This window comes from Mus musculus, chromosome 13 (genome assembly GCF_000001635.26).
Source record: "Mus musculus strain C57BL/6J chromosome 13, GRCm38.p6 C57BL/6J".
In the NCBI taxonomy this organism is placed as follows: domain Eukaryota; kingdom Metazoa; phylum Chordata; class Mammalia; order Rodentia; family Muridae; genus Mus; species Mus musculus.
Genome location: NC_000079.6, coordinates 118,706,608 through 118,732,922, shown reverse-complemented (window position 1 = coordinate 118,732,922; position 26,315 = coordinate 118,706,608). Strand labels below are relative to the sequence as shown.

The window sequence follows — 26,315 nt, the reverse complement described above, 5'->3', positions numbered from 1 at the left end:
GAACACCAGTCCACTGGTCTAAGTCTTGTATGAGCTTGCCTTTGTCAGTGTAAAAGAAATGTCATATATATTAGAAGTGAAGCTATTACTTATATGCAAAAAAAAAAAAAAAAGCCCCAACAAAACAAATCAAGAATACCAAGGTGGACAGGGTAACCTGTTTGTTTGTTTGTTTGAATTTAACCACATTACCGATCTCATTTGTTCGAAGGAAAAAAATGTCTTCAGGAAGTAAAGCTCAATTCTAACAATGAAAAGAAAGAATTTCTCACAGCACAAGAGGCCTGCTCCAAGCAGCCTAAGGAATGACTAAGTTCCAAAGATAGCACACAAAGTCGCTCTCTCTGGTATTCCCTCTTAATATTACCCAGCTTCGGAAGTTTTACTTCAGTCTCAGATGGTCACTTGAAGAGCTAAGGTGCTGGTAGAAGTTTTCGGGTCAGAGGCACATGCACCAAAATTCCTGTGGCTTCTAAATCAGTGTAGGGAAAAGCCCCCACACTCTAAAGTGTTTACACAGTGTCATCTGGTGTAGCATCTCCAGATCTCGCTCATCGAGAGTAGTGGCAGAACACAGCGACATAGCGAGGAAACAGCCAGCTCGGGGAGAGGATCACATTTTCTTCTCCCTCCTCCCAGCTTTAGCACACACACACACACACACACACACACACACACACACACACACACAGAGAGAGAGAGAGAGAGAGAGAGAGAGAGAGAGAGAGAGAGAGAGAGAGAGAGAGAGTGAACTGAAAAACTGACTTGATCTCAGCTCTATCAAAAAAACCCTGTCAGTAAGCAAGAGGAGGCGGAACGCAAGCATCTGTTTTAACTTACGTTAAAAATGACTTCCCTTTTATAGAACATACTGGCACTTTCTCCCTTTCCAGAATATATGTAAAACTGGAAAGCGTGCCAGCATGGGAAGTGTGCATGAAGATTTTTCTGCCAATTTTTCAAGTTATCCTAAACTCAAAACAACTTGGCTACTCCTGGTGTTACCTTTCTTAAAGATTGATTGACATAGTAAAATCAAATGGAGCTGTTTATCGCAGTTCAGATTACTGTCTGTGAATCTCTTCTGTCTCCCACGATACTCCTTAAATTTCCTCTGGATTAAGGTTCATAATTTGCCTTTGAATAATCACACCAATATATTCTGGTCATGTGGTCTAGTTTATAAACACAAGTTTGAGAAATACCAATTATTGCCCATTATTATAACATAGTTCCAATCTGACTCCCCTCTCCTGCTTTAAAGCTCTTTTGTTAAACGGTTATTGGACGGAATCTTATATATTATTAAGAGTAATGAGTAGGGACTAGGTCCAACTGACTCGAAGTCATTTTACCACCAGAAACAATTTACAAAATGCCGTAGAGATTTGAACTACCTCAAGTTATATGGCTGGTTTCAGAGCATGAAACTGAAATGTTATGTTAAAAGTAATTCTGGATTGCATATCTTACCTAATTTTTTGTACCATAATGCTGTTCATAACTGTAGCCACCCAAGTATCTCTACCATTATCTTTTATTTTTTTAATTCCTATAGGTCTAGCCCAACTTAAATAGGGGTGTTAAAGAGAAAAAGTAGGAGCTAGGGCCATCAGCCACAGCTTGGCAAAAGTCCTATTGTCTTAAGGCTGGACAACAAAATGTCTGATTTCTATCTGTAAATTCTGTAGCTTTTACTGTAGTGGGAGAAACTAATATCTTTAAGAAGGAACGTTAGTTGTAGAGCCATGCTGCTTTTGTAGACCCTAAAAATTCAAGCGATAACTATAGTGCCATGAAAACATCTTAAGGAAGAACAAGTTTGAGTTTTATGCATTTTTGCATATAGAGAAGGGGAGATATTATAGTTAATTTTTAAAAAGAACAAATATAGTAGCGTCAGGCAACTCTTAACATTGAAGACATCCTTCAAAAAGTAGTACTAATTAACTAGATCAATTAACTACTTGAAAACATTTTTATTTTATGTGTATGGGTGTTTTGCTTGCCTGTGTTGCTTGCCCTTATGTCTGTGTACCATGTGTGAACCATGTATACAGGAGGCCACAAGAGCATCCAGTCCACTGGAACTGGAGTTATAGATGTAGATGATTGTATCCCACCATTCAAGTGCGGGGAATTGAACCCAGCTCCTATAATAGAGAAACAAGTGTTCCTAACTGATAAGCTATTTCTCCAGCCCCAATTACCTACTTTTATAATTTGGTCTTCAGTCACTTCCAGTTACAAAGGGACTTTTTCAATAGGAAGAGTTTCCATGGAGTTAGCAAGAGTCTCAAGAGAGCTGAACTTGGAACCACATACGGGAAGCCTTTCAACCCAGCCAACGTGAATTCACATCGATGCAAAAAACAAGTATTTTAAACAATGTCCTATAAATAGGTAATCATTTAAACTTATCCACTGATATTTAGGCAAGTCTGGGGTATCACTCTGAACTTTGCTTTGCCTGGTATTTTTGCCTCTCTTATCCCATTGACCCTGTACAGAAAAGCTGAGGAAGCAGGTGCAACCAGGCATCTCAGGCACCCAGTTAAGAAGTAGATGAAATACTGTAATGTACATGTATTGGACTCTTTGTTTAGTGTTGTCCACCATATAAAATAAAACTTTGTCTGTTCTTAATTTGTTCCGTATAAGGCTGCCATCTTTGACTTGAGCATACTGGTAGCTTAGAACAGCAGCAATCTGTTATCTCACAGTTTTGGAATCTGTATGTTTAGTATCAGTTTCCCTGGGCTGAAATGGAGGTGGTTGGGACTATATGCTCACTCAAAGCCTTTCAGGGGAGGTTGTGGTCCATGCCCCTTTCAGCTTCTGAATTCACAATTGTTTTTCCTTCCTGGCCCACCTGCTGCATTGAAAACCAGCAGTGCATAATCTTCAAATCTCTGCATCCATTATTGAATCACATTCTGACTTGCATGTATATATCTGATCTCCTTTTGCCTTCTCATTTAAGGTTATTTCTGATGACATTTAGGGTCTACCTGGATAATCATAATAATCTCATCTTAATATTTTAATTATGCCAACAAGACTTCACTATATAAGGTCACATCCACACCTATCAAGAAGACAACCTGTTATCTTTGTCTATTGTTTTGCCTTTTAAGACTTCCTCAAGCTATGCGGGGTGGCACACGCCTTTAGTCCCAGCACTCAGGAGGCAGAGGCAGGCAGATTTCTGAGTTCAAGGCCAGCCTGGTCTACAAAGTGAGTTCCAGGACAGCCAGGGCTACACAGAGAAACCCTGTCTCGAAAAAAACAAAAAAAAAGAAAAAAAAAAAGACTTCCTGATGCCCCCACATCTACATGTATTCCATAGTATGCTTGAAAAAGATAATCATCCTTCAACATCTTTCTAAAGTTTCCATCAATTATAGCATATTTTCAAAATCAAATATTGGTCATTCAAATATGTCCAATTTCAAATTTTAAATAACATGATCTATCTAAAAACAAAATTATTCCCCACCAGTGTTCCTATAGAACCATAATATAAGGAATTCATTCTCAGATGTAGTGGTCAAAGTGTACAGAATAGCAGCTAGAGTTAGTACAGTTTCCCAATGAGGCCAGAACATGGAGGAAAAGATCCTCCATAGTCCTGAGCAATTTCAGACCCAACAGAGCATATATTGTTAGTTTGGAAACTTCTTTTCATTTTCAAGTCCAGCATCTGGCCACACAATTGGAAGATTTTTGCTTATCTTCTCAAAGAGTTGAGTTTGTATACAAGACTCTGTGGTCACAGTGACCTTTGTTTTGTTTTTGAAGATAGCATGTGTTTGTAGCTAAAAAGTTTTACTTAGATTTTAGTCCCCAGACTGTCCATAGTATTTTCGGGGTGCTTGACAATCCTGCTTCATCTTGTCTATTTTTATCCCATTTTAATCCAAAGAGGTATTTTTTTTTGCTGATTTAACATTCTCACTATCATTGTGGGTCATTAACATACACCACAGGGAATCCTTACCAACGTACCTGGTCAGTTTCATTGCTATTCCTAGCTACTATTGAAATGGCACAAGTGTCACTTCTCTAGGGACAGCCTAAGAATACTTCAAGGCTGTCCAGAAGCTCCTTGGGTCTATTCTTTCTAAAATCGAGTCTCTTAGTTTAAAAGTATTTTGCAACTGAATAAACTGAGGTTTTTTTTGTTTTGTTTTGTTTTGTTTTGTTTTGTTTTGTTTTGTTTTGTTTTGTTTTTTTTGTTTTTCCCAAACCACCCAATGCTTTCTCTACTTAACAGGTCTCTTTCCAATGTTTCTCCTTCTTCTTGAATTTTATTATAGCAACAAAAAGCAGGCTGTCTGTAAACATTAGCATGAGGGATGTTCCCAGCTTGTCACATTTACCACTTACAAGTTGAGCCTCCAACTCAACAATCACCTATTCTCCAGGTTCCAATAACACACCTGCCATTTCTTCCCCACACTTTCACCAGAAGCAATGTTCATAATTATATTTTCAGCAACACCAGTTTATTAAGGGGTAGATATTCCTAGGTGACTTAGGCTTCATTATATCCAAGAGCCTTCCATATTCTAACCAGAATATCTTTAATGCCCACCTTTCTACCAGGTATCTGTTTCAGAAAAATATCTTGGCATTTTTAAATACATGTCTAAAAATTCTTCCCTTCTAGGCTCAGTGGCCAAATCCAAAGTCATTTTTTACATTTCTTGTCATTTCTTATAAGAGCCTTATACTTTACATGTCAAAAAAACTATGGCTTCTATAACAAAAGACTATAAAGATGGTTGTTTTAGCACAGATGCATTTTTTCCCTACCCAGGGGGTTGCAGATGTCCAATATCAATATCAGTTTCAGGGGATCTACGTCAAGGCACCAGAGGGACCAAGTTCTTTTGTGAGCTCTAGAAGGAAAATCTGATCTTCTCCAAGTCCAGCTACGGGATCCACATGCCTTGCCTTGCTGCTCTTGCAGTCATAATTAGAACAAACACTGTCTCATTGTATCTTTTTACTTCTCATCAAATTGTTTTCTACCTTCTCCTTTTAATATTCCCCTGCACTTCATTATAAGAACATTGGTGCCGGGCGTGGTGGTGCACGCCTTTAATCCCAGCACTTGGGAGGCAGAGGCAGGCGATTTCTGAGTTCGAGGCCAGCCTGGTCTACAGAGTGAGTTCCAGGACAGCCAGGACTATACAGAGAAACCCTGTCTCAGAAAAAAAAAAAAAAAAAAAAAAAGAACATTGGCAGTAGTCTCTTGGGTCCATATAGCTAAAGAAAGAACATCCATCATTTGTAAAAATATCATGGGAAGTACACAGTTTACAGTTTAACATTGTATCCACAGTACTGAAGGGTTGAACCCTGATGTCTATAAAGGACGACTGCCAAGCAATTTAGCCTATCCTAGTCACTATTTCTCAGTAGAGGTGTGTTTCTGAAATCTGTTCCTTAATTCATGGGATGAGTTTAACCAAACTTGAATAGTTTATGATGATTTAGCTTAATTCAGTGGCACTCATTTTGGAGATAAGTCTCTGAGGTCAAGATAAAGTAAATGAACTGTTTAAGATCTCACAGTAAATATTTTGACAAAACCAAGACTACATGCCACATCCCTTTACCCCCACCATTTGCAGTACATTATTCTTATCATCTAAAGGAATTACTAAGAATTTCTAATTTCTTAACAGCCACCATATTGTCCAAGAATAAAAATAAATAACTGAAATCAGAAACAATTCTTATCAAAAGTACTAATTGTGGAGAGGAAAGCCATGATTCATTTCCATATAATCTAATCAAAAATAATCCTGTAAAAGTAGGAAATATGTAGGAACTATGAAAAATGATTGATTTCAGACTAACACAATTTTAATTCAGAGGTTTGAGTGAACATAAGTACTTCAGAGTCAGATAACTAACAATGACCTTCTAATGTATTTTCCTATTTCTCAGAATCGGAGAAGAAAAGCTGAATGGAATTTTATGAGACCATTACATCCATCCCTTCTCTACAAGCATATGGGATATTAATCATGTTTTTCAAACACACGATTGACCCCAGAAGAGTCTCAATGCCTCGGCTAAGGTTATAAAGTGAGAATGATTAATTTGTTTAATAATAAATACAGAGAAAACTGTTCACATACGCCATGTACTGAATGAAGTGCTTGTATCAAGGCTTATCAAGACATAGCATACACCCACAGCAGCATCCTCAATTAGGATGAAGTGAGAAGTAAGCAGTGGCTTGCCAAATGTAAGACTGTGTTATGATACACAGGGAGGCCTTTGTAGGCACCAGGTATTGACCCATATCTTCAACTTGGACACAACTTTCAGGCTTAATTTTCTCTTCCAGAAAAGTAGGGAGTAACAATGACTGCCTTACTTTTATACTATTATTATTATTATTTTGAGAATCAGCTTATGAAAACATTAAATGTATTGTAAACTATAAAGCAAAGGTAGGTAGTGTGCTATCAATGTTATACCTACTTTAAAAATATTTCCTAATCCAAGGCTCACCCTAGATAATGGGATAATTAGTAACAGTGCAAGTTGGTCATAGTGTCAAAGACTGATGACAGCCAACACTTGTGGATTCTGTACAGTGTCCCATATTGCAATTTCCATTTTCAGTCACAGTTGTAAACCTACAAACACATCTTTGTGTCAATAAATGAGGTAGATTATTAGTCACATATTTTTGCTTAGGTGCAGAACCAAGCCTTGCATAGTAAATTGGCCAAGATCACACTGTCATGACATTTCAGAATTCAGATGTTTTTTTCCCCAAAAACGTTTGACTACAAAGCACCCAGCTTCATTGCTGGATATCATTATATACATATTGTCAGCACCACAGCCCTTGTTTGTTTTAAAAATACCGAAGTATTTCATTTGCCGGATAATGAGCTGTAGCCAACTTTTCTATTTCCTATGATCATCTACGTCTAGTAAGCCTAAGACAGTATAGAAGAACAAATGAACATCCTGGCAGCGAAGGGCAGCATCCCAATACTGCTACTGTGGAATCTGCTGCTGCGTAGACCACGCTTCCCAGTGACCTGCATAGTAAGGACATTTAAAGCTGGCCATATTTTACATTTTAAACCAATGACCATATCAAGTCTGCTTCGTGTCCTTACTTTTTAAAAAAATGTTCTGAGGTTTTCTTTTAATCCAGCTGGAACTTTTTTTTTTTTTTACTATTAGCTATATTTTCATTATGCCAATTATAAGCCTACATAATGACTTTTTTTCCCAAAATACTTCTGTTTGCTTGATTTCTGTGTTTTTCTCTATTTTGTAAAGTAAATGAGGGGGCTGTAGAGATAGCTCAGAGGTTAGCAGCACCTGCTGGTCTTTCAGATGATCTGGCTTCAGTTCCTGGCACCCACATGGTGGTTCACTATAGCTCAAGTGCCAGGGAATCCAACACCTTCTGACCTCTTTGGGGATCAGGCATGCACATGGTACACATGCAAGCAAGACACACACACACACACACACACACACATATATATAACCAAAAGATAAAATTAACTGGGGAAAATGCTAAAAATGAAGAATGTAAGTTTTAAATCAAAACCATGTCCAGGTGATACCATGACAGAAAAACAGAAGTCCTAAAATATAGAGATATATACACAGTTGCTTCTTACGTGACAGCAAGTTCTAAGGTTGTATTGTGTGCCCACTAACCTGTAAGCCATTCACTCTGTCACGATGCTATCTCCTGGATGTTATTTTTTTTTTAATTTATTTTTTACTGTGAATGTGAATGCTCCAGTGTCCTCGTCTGGGGTGTTCTTACTCTTGTCTGTTCTGCCATGTCCCGCTGGAATCTCTTCCTCCCGTGATCTCATGCCATCATTCTCTCCTTGAGTTAGTCTTTGCTCCTTAGATAATTCTACCCTGCTTCTCAGCCCTGAGTATATATTGCATCCTACTATCTTTCAGTTTTCGTCTCAAGAATGAAAACTTTTAAAGGAGTAACCCAAAAGGTTGAAGTAAAGGGGCAGGAAATGAATGCAAAGAGCAGAATATCTTGATAATCCTAGAAACCCAGATCTGTGACTTAAGATATTTAATTTTAGAAGAAATTGTTACTTTTCTCTTCCTGTCTTCCATCATGTAACCTGTCTTTATTTCTCCATGTGACCTCTTCTTCATTACCCTAAGTTTTCCTTCTTAGTCTTCTATGTTCGATGTTCAAATATCTACTCTTTCTTCAAACAGGAATATTATAAGGATTATTATAAGGATCATAATTCAAATCAAATTCCAGGTGATTTGGATGGTGCCTCAAATCATATTTCTTTAATGTTAGTGTGCTTAATTTAACAAATAACAATTAGTTGGTTTTCCTTGAAAAAAAATGGAAGTATTATATTCATTTTAAAATACAATATCTTCTTGATGAAGATTTAATACATGACACATAATATTACACTGCCCATGTGTTAACTCCCATTTTTGTGAACTTTGCTAAGCCTAGCCTCAGGGTGCCATCTTCCTGCACTTCCTTTACCCCCACCTCTCCACGACCTTCACTAGCCAAAAGGATCAGAATAGTTGCTGTGTTTCCAATCCTAGTACATACTTATTTCTCCCATACTTTTCACTATAGCATTCTCAATATTGTCCTGTTTCTATTAAGTGGGTTAATTAATGAACGATTTCTCTATTTTTATCATTATTATGTAGGAAGAGGAAGAAAAATTAATATGCTTTTTTTACTTATGACACCTTGCACAAAGCTCTTCATTCCTGTCTTGCAATTTGCAACCAAACCTGTGACTTCTAAGTCTACTTCACCCTCCGTCCATATTTAATTACATTGAATCAAAGCCCATGCTCATTTTTTTTAACTCCATTGTTAAGGTATAGTTTCTTTAGCAAGACTTGGGTCTGAGCTTTCTTTCTGCTGATACACAGGCTATTGGTGACCTCTGTGGGATTTCTCTTATATCACAGGGTATCATTTCAGTTAATTTAACATCCACTTGAATGCCAGGAGTTGGGTTATATTTTCTTGTCAGGTCAGCCCTTTTGTAGTGTAGTGCTTCTCATTTGCCTGAACTCTATCCAGGGAGTTAAAACGTGTGTCTTCATCGCTCCAGTAAAACCCTACCCTCTTGTTGGAGCATATTCCCGCATGCTTTGGGTCCTCTAGTTGTACTTTCCCCCAGTTCCTAGACTTTTTGTCACATGTTTTACACTAGCTTTCTGGCTGGTTGGATGTCTCCTGAATCTTTGTTCACCAGGCATTCGTATTGTAATCTGATTGGCATCTTCATCACTCTCCCTCCACCTCTATGCAATGGACCCTTCTAGAGATACATTCTAAAAGTAGCAAGAAAACATGATGAGTATTGTTACTATTATTGTTACAAAAAAATCTCCCTTTAGATGTAAATATGTAATGTGTTGCCACATTTGCCATATTATGGAATATTAATACCAATTTCTTTAATTCTACTGGTAAATCAGAAACAATTTAAAAAGCTTAACTTTTAGTTACCATTACAGTAACATATAAATTTGAGTAACGTATAAATAGCCAGACTCTGTTTATAGAACAAATAATTCTAATTTAGCAGGTAGTTCCCAGAGCTGCTTTCTTAGGAGAAGAATATGAATACACTATATATGGCTGAAGATTGTAACTACTGTGCAGTGTTTCAAAATATTCCATCCCTAATAGAGATAAACTTCTCTGTATTTGCTTAAACAGAAGTACATATGTACATGTATATATATATTTTTTTTTCTCACCAATAACCAGAACTAATGAAGGTATTGATTCAGTTTTTTTTTTTTTTACGCCAAATACATTTGCCAAAGCTATACAAAAGTGTTTGATAACCTTTGTGACATTCTGAACGTTGGGAGTATCAAATAGCTCCAAACCAGTAATCCTCCTACATACAGAGAAAACATTCATTCTTAAATTATCTTCTTTTTTTTTTTTTCCTTTAAATACGTTTAGAAGAAGGTATGGAGGCAAGAAAGATAGCAGAGGATCAAGAGCAAGTGCAAAAAATGTTAAAAGAATGGAAAACAAAACATTAGAAATGGGTATTTGGTAAGGCGTTTCCCCTGGATACCAAACATAGAATGATGTTCAAGTAAGGGTCTTCCCCGCTTTGATGTAGGCAGAGCTTAGAAGAACCTGGCCTGGAGGCTGGGATATGGAAGAATTAGCTGGCAATTCAATAGAATGAGGCTACTGGTGTTGTTCAATTTAAACTGATGAAGTTCTTATGCATTGAAAATAAACTATATAACAACTAAAGTATCTGTCTGGGCTTCTGGACATCACCTTGGGTACTAAGTGGTGATTTGTTTGTCTTTGAAGAGAGGCAATAGGTTTAAGGACCTGGAAAAAAATTAAAACCAAAAATGGAAGAGAAAATAGTGGTAAGGTAAACTAATAGTAGAGAGGTAAACTAATCAGAGTCACAGTGTTTCTAAAATAGAGATGTCATAGGATACCTCAAAACAGGACTATTGCAAGTAACTGAGTCTTGAGTCCAGTTGCAATACCACAGATGGCGATTCAGTCTCAACACAATAGTGAAATCTTAAGAAAAATTAAGAGCCAAACAACAATTATGCTTATCAAGAAAGTGAACATTCTAAAAGGTACCTGCAAGAAAAATACATTTTTTTTTCCTGTAGTATAATATGGCTTCTAAATAAGTCTTTTATCTTTCAGTTAACCAACACTGCAGAATTAGGTTATAATTGTAGTGGAATTATTGGGTTTGTCTAGATAAATTTAATTATTTAAAGTTTAGGGTGCCTCAGCTTAATCAAGACATTACCTTCTATTAAGCTTAGTTGGGTAATAAATTAACATTTCTGTCACATCATTCATTGCAGGAAGCATGCCAAACATCTGAAAGTTCCTCATTAATGATAATACACATACTGACAGGTTAGGTATAGGTAAAGGTAGACAGATTTAGGCAGAAGAATTATTAGGTGAGCTATACAATGAGGTAATGCTGTACTGCTGGCACTATGAATCTATCAAATGGTAATTGGATGCACGTGTTAGCAGCAGTAAAAAGTCACTGTCCAGTTATCCACCTTACATGGGAATCTACTCTGAGTGTCTTCTTTGATTTATTGTTCCAATTAGAACACAATGTTCAAAGAAAGAACACAAGTGACCTGATTTAAAGGCAAGGAGCCCTGGCAGCCATTATTTTGTGGGTTATCTGGCTCCCTGGAAGATATTGTGAATGTTTCTATTAACTTTTTAAAAAAGTGGTTAAAATTAGGTTCTCAATTTTTAAAATATACTATGTAATATCAAAATTTTGTATCCATCAGTCCAGAATCAGAGTATCACGGGTGGATCTTAGGATTCGGATATAGTTCCTTCTTCTAACTTTAAAGACACACTTTTTTAATGATATTTTTGGTTGTATTCACTGCTGGTTCAGGTGAAAGTAATATTAGGAGAAGACGTGCTGATATTAGAAAGTCAACACCTTAAATCTGAAAAAAAAAAGGCTAAAAATATTTCCAAGTGGTAAATAAAAAAGATCTTAAGTAATTGTAATATACCTTGTAATGTTTAGATACATTTGTAAAATAGTACTTGAAACAAAATGAAGCTTGTCATATCTCTGAGCTGTTAGGAAAAAAACTGTATTAAAATTAAATGAACAGCAATCTGTAGTTCATCTCCCTGTAAAATAACAGGAGGTTTTTAACTTCTTCAAGGCAAATGCTAATATTTTACTTACTTATATTAAGCAAACATCAACTATTAATGTTGACAAATGTTGGAGCCTTCATAGTAAAACTGTCATTTGAAATTACTATTCACTGCAAAGTTCAGAGAATTACTGTTAAAATAGATTAAAATCATCTTGAATACTCATGTATTCTCTCGTCCTTTGGGAGGATAATAAACATAATTTGCACTATAATTTTTGATAAGTATTTAAGACATTAAGACTTGGGGAAAAATGCAGATATCCATAGGCAGGTCGTAAATGTGAGGAGCCTAAGTTCCATTTCAAATGAGCTGCCAACCTTTCCCCCTACATTTTAGTTTGTGGAGAGCTTAGACATTTGGATAATAAATGGGTTTTTCCTCTCAACATTAAGGTAATTGTATAGGAATTCAAAGTATCTATTCATGTTCATTGCAAGCTATTTAATTTCTAAGGAAACACTAGAGTAAGAGTTTATGTGTAAATTGAATAGTGACAGTAGAAAAAAATGTGCAGACAATGGGCTTTGATTTCATAGGACCCTTCTTTTTCAAAACTTATGTGTTTAAATATCATTTTGGAAACATGTGCTTTTAACAAATGCACTGTACCTTGAGGTACCAGGTTACTGAACTTGCCAAGACCTAGGGATTGGTACCTAAATTCTCCTCCTCCAATACCAGCATGTTATTCTAGCCAACTGGTTTGTTGGATTCTTCTAGTAGTGGTTATAAATCAGGTTTATGAAGAGGAAACTCTCCAATTGTGCATTTTAATGGATTTATGATAACGCCATCAAAGTGGAGGGTCCACATGGTACGAACGCAGTAAAGGTGATAAGGCAGTGTCCTGCAAACATTAAATACAGTGCCTTCTATCTTCATAAATCCTCCATGCTGATGATTAAACATTTCTGGTTATAAATTTTGCAAGCAAATTCTAGAAAGAACCACAATTGTAAATAAGACACCAGCGGAAGCCATAAATTGCTCATAGGATTCCTCCCCACACTCCAGAAAACTCTTGAGCATCTATTATGAGGCAATACTGTCGTTCCTTCTTTCCTCAACACTTTCTTAAACTTCATTCAATAATAAACTTCATTCCTGACTAAAGAGTAATAATACAAGCCTTTAAGGTTTTTTCTGCCATTACAACCTACCATTTTTAAGTGGCAGAGTATCTGTTTGATTTGCCCATTCACTTTACAACATTCTTACTATCTCCAGCTTTGAGTCTCTATTATGTCACTCTTTGTAGAGTCAGTCCTCTGTTAGAGGTTCCTGCAACAGCCTAAGCTCCCATAGGTATTTACAATCAAATTATTTTATTGCACATGGGAACAATTAAGCATTTGGCCCTCAGCTGTAAACAATTACTATATACAATGACATTCATGGGTTTTCTTAAATAGTCATGTATTTCTAATGACCTCTGTTAACATAAGTGAGATTGATGTATACGTGCTTTGTGTGTGTCCATGAGCAATTATATTCTCAAACATAATATCAGGACAGAGCCCTGACCTGAAGGATTCAGTGACAGTGTCTGGTACCACGTGGCCATCTGCAATGATTGTCTTTTAACGTTCACTTTATCCCCATGGTCCTTTTACTTCTCTTCCAGTGAAGTTGGAAATGGGTTAGTGTTCACAGCAAAAGGCAATGTGAGTTTTAGATGACTTGTTTGTAGGAGATTTGGAGTGTCTTGGTCTAATAAACTGAGAGCTACAGCATCCAAGGAGGGATAATTAGATGGGGGTGGATTCCTGCTATGCTTTCATCAGTTTGTAGTTGATTTGAAAAGTCCACTTATTCCAACCTTAGTTTTCATCCTTTCTAATGTGTATAATTTTATCGAAGTTATGGACCATTGTAAGGATGGAGTGTCATGAAAAGATGGATTGCATGCTATATATTCCTTGTCCCTCTCTTTCCTTCTTTCTCTCAGGAAGGCCCATAAGCTCTGGGACTCTGTATTGGGAACATCTATTTAGTTGTCTCTAGTTTCAGGATAGATTTTCCTTTTGCTAGATTCTTCTTTTCTTCATGTGACAACCATGGGAGAAACTCACAGCTGCTTAACTCATGTTCAGAAATAAGTCAAACAGTCTCATTTGCAAAGGGACCTAACAGCTGTATCCAGCCTTTCTAGGAGGTCAGACCTAGAGCTGAGTGGTAATGTTTCAAGGGCAAAGCTCTCGATGTAAGGAATGATAAAACAAAACCTAAATGAGCCTGCACATATCTAGTGACAGACAAGCCATAGCTATTCTCAATTATTCAAGCTTTCTCAGTCTTCCAGCAGGAGAAACATAATTCACCCCTACTCTCTTTATTCTACTTCCATACAATAGCAAAGAGTAAAGAAAATATACACCCCTGCCGCTCTTCTAAAGGAAAAAAAAAACTATAGTAATCACTCAATTGGAGAAGAGTTTCTTTAACACGTGTTGAAACTTCAGAACTATTCAAAACAGGGTGTTAGCTTTGGAGGAAGAAGTTAAAAATCTTTTTTTTTTTTGGATACTTATGAGTGAGTGCCTTTCTTACCCTTTGTTAGCATTTTGCTGGCAATGAGCCCGTGAAACAGCTGTTCAATTATCCAAGGCATCACAAACATATAGGCTCTTAGGTAAGCTGTGATGGTATTCTAGCAGCAATAACACTGGGATCAAATATAACCAAAAAAAAAAAAAATTTAGTCTTAAAATAAGCAAACCCCAAAAGAACAGCTTTGTGTACTGGGACTAATTAATATCTTGTTTAGGGAAATGGTACTGAAATGTGGTTTTAGACAAGGAACTAACACTCTTCAGAGATTAGATATCCTAATATTTAACAGGCTACTATTTGGTGGGCTGACTGGCTGGCTACCCCTGTGGGTGTGGCAAATGTTCCTTACGTGCAATTATGGAATCTTTAAGCAACATCTTAATGATACCATGTATTTCAGCTGAATCAGCCCAGCTGGAGATGATAGCAGCATTCTGATTACTGGGCCACATGTGAAATTAAGGCCTCCTCAATCTGTAGTTTTTCACTTGCTATGCTTTGATACACATGTTCTTGGAAAGCTTAAATTAGTTATGGTCTGGCAGTATTTAGCAATATAACCATCCTCCTTCCCTTTTAAACTATTAATTAAGACAGTCTTCTTATATTATATATTTGGCTTATAATTTCCAAAGAGAATATTAGTGATTAGTATATGTTATCCCACAAAAAAAGATAATGTCTATTTTTATTTTTAAAAAATGTTAGGGTGGAAATTTGCTGCCCTTGTTTATGCAATAAAAGTTGCATAATTTTCTCATTTGGGATAGTTCATATTGTAAAAATAAAACTCAATGTGTTCCCCGGGAGTCATTTTGCTAAGTAGTTCATGGCACAGGAATCAATATTTTACAAAATAGTCATTTAAGTATCATCAACAAAAATAGCTGCAGGTTGATCATTACATCACATTTTAAAAACCCATTTAAAACAGAGCAACAACGAGTGAGTTCTTATTAAAATATTAAAAAGAAGGAAGTAACCTAAAGATCAAAACTTAGAAAGTTTATTACATTTCTTCATGTTTTCCATATGAACTAAAGGAAGTCATCCCATGGGGATTAAACAAACAAACAAACAAACAAACACCTGCAATTCCGAGGTTAGTCCTTTCTTAACTGGGTACCACCACCCAATTCTACTTTAGAAGTATTAAATTAGGTAATCTAGCCATAAAAGTTATCTATAGGATCTATCACACTCAGATGGCAACAGACTTTCAAGGAGGAGCAACCATCCTGACTAATACCATTTCTAACAAGGTACTTAATATTTCCAATACTAAACTTAACATAGATTACATTCAAATGCTTCTGCCAATGTATTGCTCATAAACACATTGCTAATTTTAACAAGCCATCAGGATAACAGCTAGTGAAGATCAGCAAAAGTTAATGTTGGGTGTTTGTGAGTCCTCGGAGAAGAAAACTGAAGTCTTAATTCCTGTAATCTTTATTGAAAAATAAAATGCTTAATTCTGTTCATCTGTCACTTTCATCAGGACCTGATACATTCTGAGTCAAAGCTTAGGAAATGGATGACTCACATATTTAAGTTTGCTGGCCAATATATATTCAGAATTCCCAAAGAACTAACACAAAAAGTTCCCCTTGAAAGGTGACCTGGAATTTACCAAAGAGATAAAGCCAAGCGGTCATTAAAGATGTTTAAATGTCATTGTCTACTGTCTTCAGTGTGCCATTACATAGCCTTGGGATCCTTTCAAATAACAATCAGTGGAGGATGAATAAGTCACAGCACTTGAAAGTAACCAGGAAAGGAAGCCAGCAGAATAATCTGGCTTGGCTGGCTTGATTCAAGAAGAGACATGGTACCCACCCCTTCTCTCCCCATTCTTCCTCCCCTTTCAGCCCCCCAGCTCCCCACCCCCACCCCCACAAGACAGAACGAAAAGAAAGACCAGAGAGAAAGGAAAAAAGGAGAGAAAGAGATCCAAAGATCCCCTGCAGAATGTGTGCTGGGGAGACCAGCCTCGCCCTATGGGATACAGCCTTGGAAACAGACGTGGGCTTTTACTTTGAAAATAAAAGGATGACAATGAAATTTGTGTGAGGTCTGCGTGAATCCAGTCCCAGATGTTTACAATGCTGTAGTACTATGCCTCTGCAATATGAGAGGTTTCAGAAGAAACAGTACAACAAGACACCACAAAGCAGCGCATATGCTATTGACAATGCAGACATGAGCGTCATGTTACCAAGAGAAGGCAGGCAGGAGACAAATAGCAGCGGTGCTGCCCGAAAGACCAACTTCATGGACTGCAATCACTCAAACCGAAATGAAGGACCCAAAAGGAGGGGGTGAAAAAAAAAGTCAAAACCAGGGAAAATAAACTCTTTGGCCTCTATCTAGAAATGGTGGGGCTTTTGCTGGGGACTGGAAGTGACTTTTCTTCCTTAAAGTTCCCATAAAGCTCCCATAATTGACACGGGATAATTATTTTCAGCTTGAGGAGTCTGTCCCAAAAACTCTTAAGATTGCCAGCGAAAAGAAACAAAATGTGTTTACTTGAGCCATTTCCAGAAGGGAGGGAAAGGAGACCTCTGGGTGAGATGGGGGAAGGTATTGGAGACAGAATGGGGCATCTCCTAGCAGCAGCAACTGAACAGCACCAGGAGTGATCCTGTGAGTGACAGACTAGAGAGATCAGGGAATCAGGGTTGCAAGGGATGTGGAGGAGGCTTGCATGGTGGAGGAAATGCTGCGCACAATGTATACTCGGGAGGGGGCTGATTTAGTGTGAAAGTATTCCACTTCATCATTTTACAGGGGTTGGGGACATAAATATTTAGCTGGCCACATCTGGAACAGATTCTGTCTCCCCCCCCCTCCCCGCGTGGGGTGGGGGTGGATAATTGGAAGGAGAGGAGCACGCATTTGTTACTTACTGTACGGACAGTCTTCATTCTTGGTCCCGCTGACCTTGCCGTTCTTCTCAATCGTGAGAAAGTACTTGGTGAAGGAGAACAGCCTTCTCCAGCGGACATCTCCTTGGAGGTGATTGTAGCTCCGCACATGCCTTCCCGCACTGGAAGGAGAGGAGAAGGACGAGGAGGAAGAAGAGCAGTTGGTGGCCTCCTGTGACACCATGTCCTGACCAAGAGCTTGGCAGGTGACAGGGAACGAAGACACCAAAAAGAGCAACAAGAAGCAGCAACAGCAGCCCGGCAGGTGGGGAAAGGCTGAGGCACAATGTGTCAGTATCCATTTCCACATTGTACTGAAACTCTCGGCACTGGAAATTGTCTCATCAGAAGGAACATACTGGAAGGGTAAGACCTGCTGCGAGGCAGAGAGACAGCTGGAGGTGGTGGCTTCTGGATAGCTCCCTCTGGGTACGGATCTGGCCAGAAGCGAGTGCACCAACATCCATAACTTCTAGGAAGGACCGGCTGCCTGTCCTCGCTCCGTCCTCGGATCCGCTGCCTGCGTCTCTCCAGTCTCAGGGTGAACAGTGGACGTGGGTGGCCGCGGCAGTAGGAACTGGTGGTGTCGGTCACCAGAGCTCTTCGCTCCCCCCGGGGGTTACTTTGTTCTCTTCTTCACTCCTTTCTTCACCATGTTAGATGCAAAAGAGGTCTGAAAAACAGATGACAGGACGGTGAACAAAACCCAAAGTGGGTGGGGTGGGGGTGCAGGAAGACATCTGCGCCCCTCTGCGGTTGGCACCTTCTGGTCCTTCTCTGCAGAGTCCCAGCCTGCTGGCCACTTAAAAAGTGTCTCTTTGGAGTTGTCAGAACTGGAGGCAGCTGCCCAGGCGCTGTTGTCTTCTCCTTCCTTTCTCTTTTTGGTGGTGCCTGTTGATGTGAAGTCTTCCGAAAGCCACTTCTTGTTTGGGGGGCGGCTGGCGGCTGGCGTTTTGTTGGGCCCTTCTCTCCACCTCCAAGTCCCTTGGAAAGCCGCTTGTAAACAGGTTGAAGCCTGGAGTCTAAATGTCAGTGCTTTTCAGCCAGAGGTGGGCTCTGCCTCTGCTGGTCAAACCTCATTTGCAGGGGTGGAGAAGGGGGGGAGGGGGTCAAACGGCGGTGGGACATCTGAAACCCTAAGCTGCTGGGAACGCCAGAGAAAAGGGAGGGGGGAAGGGACCGGGGAGGGGGCGGGGGGATCTTGGGCGAGAGGAGTGCGCGATGCCTTTGCTCTGAGCTGGGGGCTGCGGGTCCCTTCCTCGCCGCCTCCGTGGGCGCAGCCGCCCCGCAGCCTGCAGCTCCTGCTAATTGCGGCTCCGGCGTCCTGTGCTCGCAGCGCTGGCCACCAGCGCGAGTTGTCCGCGTGCTTTCCGAATTTTGCTGCCCTCCGGCGGGAACCACTCCCCTCCCCTACAGGGAGCCCCTTGCTCACTTGTTTTCCACTGTAGTTTTCTTCTTTCCTTCCTTCCTTCCTTCCTTCCTTCCTTCCTTCCTTCCTTCCTTCCTTCCTTCCTTCCTTCCTTCCTTCCTTCCTTCCTTCCTTTTCTTTCTTTTTTCTTTCTTTTCTTTTTTTCCTTTTGGCCGCGAAAATAGAGTTTGGAGCTTGGCTTTTGTGTGTGGATGTGTTTCTGCCTTCCAGATCCCAGAAGCAGGGAAGAGGGCTGGGGAGAAGGCAGAAGAGGATGCTCTGGGCAAACTCTCTCCAAGAACAGATTATAAACTGATAGAAGCTAAAATCGAGAAGGGAGACATAATGAGCTAGCTTCGTTTCCTCCTCTCCTGCCAGCTTCCAAGGAGGTCTCGGGTTTTAATGAATCATTGATTTCTCGCTTCCGTTGCTGAAGTAAAAAGTTCACACTTTGGCCCTCTCTGTCTTTTTAAGCTCAGGGAGATTTATCGTCACCCTTAAACATAGCCTCTCTCTTGGCGCAAATGAAATCAGGGACCCAGGTTACTGATTTCTAATTGGTAACACGAGTCCTTTACAGAATCACGCATGGACTTCAAAGCCTACGCACTTTCCTGCGATCGCAGATTTTATCACAGAGTTTGACCAAATCCCCTGCTGCCTGTTTTTTTTCCTCTATGCAATTTCCTTTGCATTTTACCATAAAGAGGAGGTCCCCGCCCATCTTCAAACTTAATGTTTAAAGGGCTCTACTTTACAACGCAGCTTCACTACCTACCGACCTTTCACAAACACTCTTGTGCACACCAACCCCCAACTCTACCCCTGCTCTCAGAAACAAACTTTCAACCCAGACACAGACAGAAGTCAGCACAAGACCAGGAAACTATTGCCCAAAACAAAAAGGTACCAGGAGGAAACATTGTAATAATCCATTCCTACCTGAGTATGATACAATTCTGAGTACCAGAGATCATTTCCTTAAGAAAAATATCTAAACTAGGGAACGGCTGGCTGGAAGGATTGCATGAACATATATTACTCTGTTGTGGGAGGCAGTTAGACATCTGTGTTCTGGCTAAGCAAAACAAATGGTCAATATCATACGGTGGTGGTGATTTCACATGATTCAACCTAAATGGCTGAGGGAGAAGCAGAGGTTTCAAGGTGAATTTGAGAGTTAGCAACTGGCATAGTGATTCAGAAACAATTTACAAAAGGAGCTTGCACACACAAGCCAGGAACCCTGTCATGCGCACTGGGTTTCAGTCTTCACTGGGAACTGGAGAAAGACAATTAAAATTCAAAAGTCTTAGAGATAGACGTTGTTAATGATTCCCCAAATACATTTTAGTGGTTTGAATGCATGCTCTTCCATTTCTCTGTGTGTTCACTGCCTTTGAAATAGAACTACTTAATAATACCAGAATCGAGATTTTTAATTGCATTATTTATAACTCATTGCAATGCTCATTCAAAAGATTTCAACAACGTGACGAACATCACAGCAGATTTCTAACTTTAATATGATTAGCTGATTTCTGTAGCTATTAATTGAAAAGTTAAGCAAATAAAGAGCATGCGTCAAACAAAGTCTTGCTTCTTTAATTAAAGCATGGATATTGAAAAATGAGCCCACAGTGCTAATTTCAATTTCCTACTTCACAGTTTTATACCTGAGTAGACAAGCAAGTGAAGGGGTAGACAGTTTCTAAGGGATTTAAGTCACACCTCCAAAGAAGGAAGAATTCAAATGTTTGAATTGACAACCCATTGAAATTACATTTAAAAAAATATGTTTGATGGAACCATACAATAAAGATTCTTTTGTGAAAAATTATTAAACACAGGAAGTAATTAGTTTGGGGTTTCTTTACACTGGATACCAACATTACTGATGCCAACTTGAGTGCTTTTCTGTTTTTTAAATTCATACCAGACACTTCTTCAGCCCAACACTCCCACTCCTCCCCGGACCCCCACCCCAACCCTCCATCACCTTTATTTCCAGTCAAAGCTGTTCAGATTTTCTAGCTAAAAGTTTGCCTTTAGTTCTACCTATAGTGAGGTAAAGGGCATTCTCAAAACTTTCACATTAAAACTTGTCAGCAGCAGGTGCAATGTTTGAGGGTTCCCGAGTCCTTTTGCCTCTCATCTGTACAGCGTGATGGCAGGGAGGGGGCGGGACATTTACTAAATTGCCCAAAGGAAAAGCTGACATAGCTTTTTAGATTATATCTCATTCTTCTTTTTCTTCTCTGTACTGCCTTGTTTTCTGAGGCCCAGTGGAATCCCTAAATCCCCCACCACTTTGCATTGTGAAGTCACCTCTTAGCTTAGCCCCAGAAAGCCTGAGAAAAGTTCCACAGGAAAGATGCGCTATTTAACGGAATCCAATCTCTCCCAATAGATTTGAATCACTAACATAAATGTATGAATGTAGATTATATCTCTGTAATGAGGCCTGAATCATTCTCAGTTACTTCAAAGGACTGAAATTCTACCTACCTTCCTTTTTTTTTTTTAGCTGCAATAATCAGGTCTTAATGGGTTCCTTTATTAATTGTTTCTCTGTTAAGATTGAAAGGGCAGAATAAGCTTCAGATTAGAATGGTACCCACTATTCTAAAAAGGCTGTCTGTCTCTTTCATCCGATCCTTGCAAGGCATGCTCTGTTTCTATGGCCTAAGCCTATCCAGTGATATTAGTCTAAATCTTTATTGAAAGAAAGAGAGGTAAGCTGCTGTTAAATTCGACGATTTGAGGAGTTATCAACTTTTAAAAAACAAGATTGTGAGAAGAAAGCATTAAAAGACCTCTCAAATGTGGCACTTCCGTGTAAACGGGGCCCCATGAAGGCCTTCTCCCAGATGCCTTAGTAGCTATGCTCTCTGAGCGGTTTACAGATGAGGCATGCCTTTCCTGGGCTCTTTATGTGGCCCAGCACTGTCTGTGGTTCAGTTATAAGATGTATGTTCTATTATATGAGGTGGCATTGACAGTGTCAGAAAGCTGCTTCAAGTAATGCTAAATCAGGTCAAAAGTCAGCCAGGCTGTTTGACAATTACGACATGCACAGGCCCCATGTTTTTTTTTGTTTTTTTTTTTTAAGCCTACTGTGTAGTAGTAGGAGTGTGTGCCTATTTTCCTATTCACATATAGGAAATGCCAGTAGGAAGGCATTGTTTTCTGTTCGTTCTCTTCCAAAGCTACAGCTAGAAAGGATAGATACAATCAACCACGTTGGAGCTCAGTACAGAAACAGTAGTTTATCATTATTGCTTTCAAATTAAGAGCTCCGAATGAAAAGAAAAGAGGTTTTTAGCTCACAGAAAGTGGGAACTCAACACTTGCAAAACAGTAGGCAACCCAGCCATAGGAACTGAGCATCCCTCATTGAATTAACCAGAGTTTAGTTTAGTTTTAGTTTTCAAAGCTCTTGATTTTTTTTTTTTAAACAATTGCATATACAAGGCAAGGTCACCAACTGTCAGAATCCAAATCTATGCATGACATTACATTTCAAATATAAATGTCATGCCTATAGTCTAAAGAACTTTTTGTTTGATGTTTTAGGAAATTGGGGAGATAGCTAAGAGGGTCAGAGTGCTTACTATGTAAACATGAGGGCCTGAATTTGAATCCCTGGCATCCATACACAGGAAAGGAAAGGTATTGCTCTGGACACCAGCAATCCTGATGATGTGGGGTATCACAGGGGCGTGCTGGTTAAGAGAATGAGGTAGACTTGGATACTATAGGACAAGTCTTTCCCTGACCTATGTACAACTCACTATACACTTCATACAATACAGCCCGCTCACACCTTCATGCATGAACACACACAAACAGGATTGTTTACTTATTCCAGTATGTGTCTGCTTCACTTGCAACATGGCTTTGGAAGTCAGCTTTGGAATTTTTCTTTTGTGGTGTCATGATGACCCTCGAAAAGTTTGGATGACTGGAATATCTTTGGGTCTTTTCTGAAGTAAAGATGGTCAGCCTGAAACTGGATGCAACTCTTGGACTTTATAGAAAGACTGGAGTCACTCAGAATGAGAAACCAGTTAGGAGTGCCAGCCACAGGCCTTACTTGTGACCCTCACCACACCCATCTACCAATTTTCTTCTTCCTCCTTTCTCTGTTTTTTTTTCTTCTTATCATCCCCTACTTGCTCCGATAGCCTGAGTTACCAGAAGGGAAGAGATAAGGAACCTTAGGAGGCTTTAGTTATGGAAAACCAGCATATCTTTGCTACCATTGATTAGCCAGAGAAAAGCTATAAAATGGCTTTGTGTTGAAATATTAACTATCACTTGATTAGGCAAAAAAAATAAGGGTTTTTGTAGTTTGGGGAAAGCAGACTCTTTCAAATGATATGAATACATTTAAAAGTAACTTATACCATCCACTTTCAGGATAAGCATGGGTTCTTTGGGATTTAATAAGAGTTTTGAAGTTGCTCCCTCAAGCAATTAATGATACTATTTAGAAAAGTAATCTAGCCAGGCAGTGGTGGTGCATGCCTTTAATCCCAGCACTTGGGATGTAGAGGCAGGCAGATTTCTGAGTTCAAGGCCTGCCTGCTCTACAGGGTGAGTTCCAGACAGCCAGGACTACACAGAGAAATCCTGTCTGCACCCCCACAAAGTAATCTATTAATTTGAGTTAATTCTTTACACTATCATGTTAGATTTTTCTACAACAGAGTGGTCCTTCAAAGCATACACATTCATATAAACATTTATTTTTTTGAAGTTCGAAACTAAAGTGAATTTTCAGCTCTCTTGTTTTCAATGACCCAACGATCAACTCTGGAAACAGAAATGTGGCCAAGGTAGAAAGGAATGGGATCTTTGTAAGAAAAGTAACTGTACTGGAATATTGGAAATGCGCTCACATAAATCAGCACATTTCCAGAAATGTGAGCTATGTATCTTGAAGCTAAACACAGTGAACATATTTTCACAAAGCTGCTATCTGTCACCTCTGAGATGCTGACAGACAGCCTTTCCTTGACAAAGTTGTAAGATCTTTGAAGAGTTTTTTGGTGCTTCCTGTTCACCCTTTACAGACCTCTGTCTCCTGCCACGTCAAGGCCTCTAGTTCTTAGTTGGGTGATATTTGTAATATTTTGTTAGAAATTACATATATATGTATATGTATATATATATATATGTATTACTTATTTAATATACAAATACATATTTAAATACATAAATTATATATATAATTTTGGTTCATTGACACGAAAATATTTACAGTGTGGTCATTATTCGTATATTTTCTCAATTGTTTTTTAATTCGAGTGCTGTTTATTGAATACTTATTATGTGCTACTAGGCTGCAGTAGGCAATTTTCAATACTTTGGATCTAACAAAGAAGATATGAAAATTTAACTCATAAAGAGTATGCATACATATATACATGGGTGAACCTTTGGTTTATTTTATTTTATTGACATTAGGGATGGGAATCTAGAATTGTCTCAGGACCTAGAAAGGGTTTGGAAAGATTTGGATCCTATAAACTATGCTGTCCACCTCTACCAAGGACCCAAGGGAGACTGTCACGTCTGCTCTCTGGCTTCATGAAGGATTAAAATTTGAAGCCGGGCGTGGTGGTGCACGCCTTTAATCCCAGCACTGGGGAGGCAGCGGCGGGCGGATTTCTGAGTTCAAGGCCAGCCTGGTCTACAAAGTGAGTTCCAGTACAGCCAGGGCTATACAGAGAAACCCTGTCTCAAAAAACCAAAAAACCAAAAAAAAAAAAAAAAAAAAAAGATTTGATAATCACCTACTCTGTGATAATTGCACAATCCTTTGATCCAGATTTCTCCTACAGACTTAGGGTTTGGGCAAAGTCTCTGCCAGGTAGCCCTGATGTTCTTTCTTTTCCTTTTGCTTCCAGAATCATGAATCAATAGTGTGTTCTAAATGATTACATTAACTATTTTCTGATAAAAATTCCCTAACCTGCCTGCTATATTCTAATTTTTTATCAGATTTATTTAATATTGCTTATTTAAATGTATTGTATGGGAGAGAGACTGACAGGAGAATGTATATACTATGTGTGGGCAAGAACCCATGGAGGGCAGAAGAGAATCCCCTGGAAATGGAATTACAGGAAGTTGTGAGCTGCCATAAGAGTGCTGGGAGCTGAACAGAATCCTCTACAGGAGCAATAGGAGTTCTTAACCACTGAGCTATCTCCCCCGGCCCATGTGCCTAGTGTGAAAACCTACATCTTGTGAAATTTGTTTTGACCTAGTATCTACTCTAAGTTTGACAAGTTTTTTACCCTATTCAATAGAATCAGGTACAGGAGATGTGCTGCCTATGAATCACTGATAACAGAAAAGCCACTGTGTTGTAGTAAATGCCATCTTTGTTGTTCTTGCTTCATTCCTAGGAATTCATTCTCTTCCTTTGTCTGCCCAGCTCTGTGCTGATGTCTGTACCTCTTCTTCTTCTTCTTCTTCTTCTTCTTCTTCTTCTTCTTCTTCTTCTTCTTCTTCTTCTTCTTCTTCTCCTCCTCCTCCTCCTCCTCCTCCTCCTCCTCCTCCTCCTCCTCCTCCTCCTCCTCCTCCTCCTCCTCCTTCTTCTTCTTCTTCTTCTTCTTCTTCTTCTTCTTCTTCAAGACAGCGTTTCTCTGTATAGCCCTGGCTGTCCTGGAACTCACTTTGTAGACCAGGCTGGCCTCGAACTCAGAAATCTGCCTGCCTCTGCCTCCCGAGTGCTGGGATTAAAGGTGTGAGCCACCACACCAGGTGGTGTTTCTTCTTATACTTGGTTTGATTTCAGTGTCATGATTCTGATAGGAGATGTATTCTTCCGGATTTATACATCTCCTTACAGACTCTTTCTCCAGATCTCTAGCTATTCATTGAGCCTCTAGGATATCTCCTTCTCTTGCTAGTTAAGCTCAAGGAGTTTTAGAAGTTCCTTTTCATTTCTGGTTTGTCAGCATAGCACCTTGTTATTCAATTGTACTACAGCTCTGTGAGTGGTAACTTGGTCTGAAGTTCTCTTCCTGTAAATCTTCAGAGATCAGTCTTGTCTTTGTTAGAATAGTGCAGACTTTAGACTGGAATACACATCTTCCAAGGTAAATAATCAGTCTGTAATATTGTGTTTTTGTGTTTATTCAAGATTATAAGGAAGTGCAATTTAACACAAAGCCCATTGTAAAACATCTAGTGTTTGCTACGGAATGTGCTGGATTCTTTGATTGTAAAAAGAGATAATGATAACAGGATTTTTACACTACTGAAATACTATAGTCCAGATTTACATTTGGATTGAAGACTACCAACCTTTTTATTTACCTAATGAATTTTGAGGTCCAAAGAATCAATTATTTGATTGTTACAGGTTTGATAAAATGCTTTCACAAATAATAAAAGGAGCTTAGTAAAGTTGAAATTATGTGTATAAATGAAGTGCTTCTTTCAAAAGCTATAATTAAAACCTCCATATTAACACTACCTTTTATGTGGCAATAGGGATTAAAAGAATCACAATTAAATCTATATATGTATGAAACTATCAAAGAATAAAAATATTAATTTAACCATTAGTTTTCTTTCAAGTTAACTATGAAACTTTTAACTATTTCCTTGGGCAAATCTTTACAAATCTTTAAAATAATTGTTTTTGCAAATTAAAGTA

At 38.9% G+C, this 26,315-nt stretch overlaps 1 protein-coding gene across 1 annotated transcript in view, besides 11 other annotated features; it reads right to left on the bottom strand.

The window, feature by feature from the left end:
* Positions 1 to 18,224, bottom strand: part of Fgf10 (fibroblast growth factor 10) — a 77,875-nt gene extending 59,651 nt beyond the window's left edge. Inside the window, exon 1 of the mRNA NM_008002.4 lies at positions 17,212 to 18,224. Coding sequence (NP_032028.1) covers positions 17,212 to 17,539 — 328 coding nt within the window. The 5' untranslated portion in view covers positions 17,540 to 18,224. The remainder of the gene's footprint in view (positions 1 to 17,211) is intronic.
* Positions 17,540 to 18,193: a promoter, noted in NCBI's record as "0.7 kb fragment; ApaI to translation start codon". NCBI's record gives its function as "drives expression in apical ectodermal ridge (AER), limb, cartilage" and the evidence as "EXISTENCE:transgenic organism evidence [ECO:0001131][PMID:12455635]".
* Positions 17,540 to 21,531: a biological region, named in NCBI's record as "Fgf10 5' regulatory region". NCBI's record gives its function as "regulatory_interactions: Fgf10".
* Positions 18,416 to 18,426: a transcriptional cis regulatory region, noted in NCBI's record as "SP1 site; -182 to -172". NCBI's record gives its function as "important for promoter activity" and the evidence as "EXISTENCE:site-directed mutagenesis evidence [ECO:0005528][PMID:14726452]".
* Positions 18,987 to 19,623: a transcriptional cis regulatory region, noted in NCBI's record as "delII region; AflII/NheI fragment". NCBI's record gives its function as "mediates stimulation of expression by Tbx5" and the evidence as "EXISTENCE:deletion mutation evidence [ECO:0005510][PMID:12490567]".
* Positions 19,715 to 20,977: a transcriptional cis regulatory region, noted in NCBI's record as "delIII region; BlpI fragment". NCBI's record gives its function as "positive regulation of expression" and the evidence as "EXISTENCE:deletion mutation evidence [ECO:0005510][PMID:12490567]".
* Positions 20,123 to 21,531: an enhancer, noted in NCBI's record as "construct 266". NCBI's record gives its function as "enhancer in inner ear" and the evidence as "EXISTENCE:transgenic organism evidence [ECO:0001131][PMID:23220102]".
* Positions 20,383 to 21,255: an enhancer, noted in NCBI's record as "3-1 enhancer". NCBI's record gives its function as "enhancer in inner ear" and the evidence as "EXISTENCE:transgenic organism evidence [ECO:0001131][PMID:15765517]".
* Positions 20,826 to 21,255: a conserved region, noted in NCBI's record as "conserved_region; 0.4 kb fragment of 3-1 enhancer". NCBI's record gives the evidence for it as "COORDINATES:sequence alignment evidence [ECO:0000200][PMID:15765517]".
* Positions 21,040 to 21,058: a protein binding site, noted in NCBI's record as "Gata3.3". NCBI's record gives the evidence for it as "EXISTENCE:protein binding evidence [ECO:0000024][PMID:23220102]".
* Positions 21,077 to 21,100: a protein binding site, noted in NCBI's record as "Gata3.2". NCBI's record gives its function as "important for enhancer activity" and the evidence as "EXISTENCE:protein binding evidence [ECO:0000024][PMID:23220102]".
* Positions 21,327 to 21,347: a protein binding site, noted in NCBI's record as "Gata3.1". NCBI's record gives the evidence for it as "EXISTENCE:protein binding evidence [ECO:0000024][PMID:23220102]".